We start from the raw sequence: 3,718 nt of genomic DNA on the forward strand, positions 1-3,718 counted from the left end.
TGCATCTGTCACACCTGTTTCCTCGTTAGTCTTGTCAGCTGTGTCTTGTTTCCCTGATCAGTTCTCCCATGTATTTAAGCCCTGAGTTTTGCCTTGTTCTTTGTCAGTTCTATGCTGTAATTAGAGTGTGTTGCTGCCTGTTCCGATATCCTGAGTTTAATTCCTATTAAACCTGCATCTTGTATGTTCATCCTTGTCTCCGCGTGCCTTCCTGCAACCATTCCGTGTTTAGCTTTAGTGGAGAAAACTGGTGAAAATAATGAAATTTAAAGTGAACCTGAGCCAATAAGTGGTCTTCTAGTGCCCTCTGCTGGCCATTCTACTTATTAATGAAGTCTTTTCACAGGTGATTTTGCGTCACTCTAGACCAGGGGTCTCAAACTGCCGGCCCGCGGGCCATTTACGGCCCCCCCTCCCCCTCCCTCCGGCCCGCAACTGATGTAAAAAATATAACATAATCCGGCCCGCAAAACAATTAAAAATATATATATTTTTTGGTTCATGCCAATTTAAAATACCACTTCATATTAAATTGAAACAAGAACACGATTCAATAAAAAAAATAAAAAAAAATAAAAAAAAAACGTGAATGCGTAATTTAAAAAAAAAAAAACCCGCGCAAACCCGGCATATTTGATAAGAGAGCTGATTTTGGTCCTAGGAGTTTATTTGTTTGGCTGCTATAGAAACTGAAAATATGTCTCTTTCTAAACCGAAAAGGAAAGTGGATGATGAACACAGACAGTTTCAAGAAAGATGGACATTGCAGTATTTTTTTGTGGAGTTTAATGGAAATGCTACCTGTCTGATATGCAAAGAAAAAGTCGCAGTCCTAAAGGAGTATAATCTCAAGCGTCATTACACAACTAAACATGGAGAACAGTATGAGAAGTACCAGGCAGACGAGAGAGAAAAGACAGCCATGAAATTGAAGAGAGAGCTAACGTCCCAGCAAAGCCTTTTCCACAAAGCCAAAAAGGATGCTGATGCTGCAGTTGAAGCAAGTTATGTGGTGAGTGAGTTGATCGCGAAAGCAGGAAAGCCATTCACTGAAGGGCAGTTTATGAAGGATTGTATGTTAAAAGTCGCTGAGATTCTATGTCCAGAAAAGAAGGGCTTGTTCAACAATCTCTCTCTATCTGCAAACACAGTGGCCGAGCGGATTAGCGAGTTGTCGAGTGACATTTATGATCAATTGCGCGGCAAAGCTAGAGTTTTCACTGCGTACTCTTTGGCGCTCGACGAAAGCACAGACAAAACAGACATTGCGCAGCTAGCTATTTTCATCAGGGGTATTAATGAACAATTTGAAGTGACGGAGGAGTTGTTAAGTTTGTGTCCAATGCATGGCCGTACTACAGCCAACGATATATTTCAGCAGCTGTGCGACGCGATTGAGCGCGCTGGATTGCCGTGGAACAGACTGGTGGGCATTACCACTGATGGCGCCCCATCTATGACAGGCAAAAAAAACGGACTGGTAGCGCTGGTACAAAGAAAGTTAGAAGAGGAAAATGCAGATCCAGCAGTTGTTCTGCACTGCATTATACACCAACAGGCTCTGTGCAGCAAATGCCTGAAATATGAACATGTCATGTCTGTTGTCCTGAAATGTGTCAATTACATCAGGTCGAGAAGTTTACAGCACCGCCAGTTTCGGGCCTTTTTAGAAGAAATTGAGTCAACATATGGCGATGTACTTTACTTTACTGAGGTGCGCTGGCTCAGCAGGGGGAATGTCCTGAAGAGATTTTTTGACTTAAGAGCAGAGGTGAAGATATTCATGGAAGATGGCAGAATGGATGTTCCTGAATTTGATGATCCTAAATGGGTCATGGACCTTGCATTTTTAGTGGACATAACACAGGAGCTGAACATCCTTAACTTGAAGCTCCAGGGTCCTGGTCAGCTCATCACAGCAGCATATGAAAGTGTGAAAGCTTTCTCCACAAAGCTGAGATTGTGGAAAACTCAGCTTTCTGCAAAAAACCTCAGCCATTTCACTACATGCAGATCTCTTGTGGAGGAGGGCACAGCATTCAGTGGTGATGAATACGCTTCTGCTATTAACAACCTACTGGAGGAATTTGATCAGCGTTTTGCTGACTTCAAGTCACACCGTGACACTTTCCAGCTGTTCGCAGATCCCTTCTCAACTGACGTGGAGAGTGTCCCAAGTGTGTTGCAAATGGAACTTATTGACTTGCAGTGCAACAGTGAGCTAAAAACTAAATTCAGAGAGGCACAGGGAAAAGCAGACAAGACTGGACAGTTTTTGAGAGAGTTACCTCCATGCTACCCAGAGCTGTCCAAAGTGTTCAGTCGGGTAATGTGCCTTTTTGGAAGCACATACCTGTGTGAGAAATTGTTCTCAACTATGAACTTCAATAAATGCAAGTACAGGTCCAGGCTTAGTGATGCCCATCTTGAAGCTGTACTCAGGGTTTCAACTGTGACCTCCATCAGTGCAAACGTGGCTCAGTTGTGTGAGCAGAAGCGCTGCCAGGTGTCTGGCAAGAAATAGAATAGTGTGCAAATGTATTCAGGGATTGCATGAGTTCACTGCAATGTTGTTCAGTGCAAAGTTTTGACAAGTTATTTAACTAAAGTTAAGTAAGGGAAAAAAGGTTGCACTAACTGTTATATATTTAACAATATATAATATAATTTTGTTTAATATACTGATGTTTACATTTTTTGTTAAGTATGACACAAATATGTTAGTTACATAATCTGAGGTAAATGAGAGCTAACATTTCAGCAAGTGAAGTAAATTTCCAGAAAAATATTGCGCGTTCTTGTTGTGCTTGAATGTTAAAATGGCCCTCCTATAAGCTTTCGTTCACAGCAGTGGCCCCCAGCCAATTTGAGTTTGAGATCACTGCTCTAGACACTTATAAAATCACTTATATAACAATAACTATTATAACAAAATCATATTTTGTCAGTGTTTATCACTTCATTTGCACTGACACTTCACGTGTTGTAAATCATGGTAAATCACGCTAGAAGCATGGTAAATCATAGTAAATAAATCTAAAATGTGGTGTATCAAGGTAAATCATGCTAGAATCCTGATAAATCATTCTAGAACGTGGTATATTATGGTAAATCATGCTAGAACAGGGTAAATAATGGTAAACCATGGTAAATCATGGTAAACTATGCTAGAACAGGGTAAATCATGGTAAACCATGGTAAATCATGGTAAACCATGGTAAATCATGATAAACTATAGTAAATCATGCTACAATGTGGTATATCATGGTAAATCATGCTAGAACATGGTAAATCAAGGTAAACTAAGATAAATTCATGGTCAACTATGCTAGAACAGGGTAAATCATGGTAAATCATGGTAAATCATGCTAAAACATGGTATTTTCCATCTATGATGTCAGTGGTTACATGCTTGCTAAATAAAACTTGATGTCTTTTGATGTTTTTGTGCTTAAAGGCCTTAAAGGCCTTAACTGCTTGAACCCCGATAAATGCTGCTTGCAGCTTTAATTAGGGGTTCAAGCACGAAGTGCTGAAACCCTATTGTAATTGTACTGATTTTTATTATTAGGGGTTCAAGCACGAAGTGCTGAAACCCTATTGTAATTGTGCTGATTTTTATTATTAGGGGTTCAAGCACGAAGTGCTGAAACCCTATTGTAATTGTGCTGATTTTTATTATTATTATTATTATTATTCCGCCGTAAAACGCATCGTG

At 40.0% G+C, this 3,718-nt stretch overlaps 1 protein-coding gene across 1 annotated transcript; it reads left to right on the forward strand.

Moving 5' to 3' along the window:
- Positions 1–697: 697 nt before the first annotated feature.
- On the forward strand, positions 698–2,524 carry LOC308706354 (general transcription factor II-I repeat domain-containing protein 2-like; the record flags this gene model as incomplete). Its single annotated transcript, XM_081391948.1, has 1 exon — positions 698–2,524. The coding sequence occupies one exon, from the start codon at positions 698–700 to the stop codon at positions 2,522–2,524; it is 1,827 nt and encodes a 608-aa protein (XP_081248074.1).
- Between the last annotated feature and the right edge of the window lie 1,194 nt (positions 2,525–3,718).

The sequence above is a fragment of the Scardinius erythrophthalmus genome (genome assembly GCF_964197995.2).
Source record: "Scardinius erythrophthalmus genome assembly, chromosome: 18".
NCBI classification, from domain to species: domain Eukaryota; kingdom Metazoa; phylum Chordata; class Actinopteri; order Cypriniformes; family Leuciscidae; genus Scardinius; species Scardinius erythrophthalmus.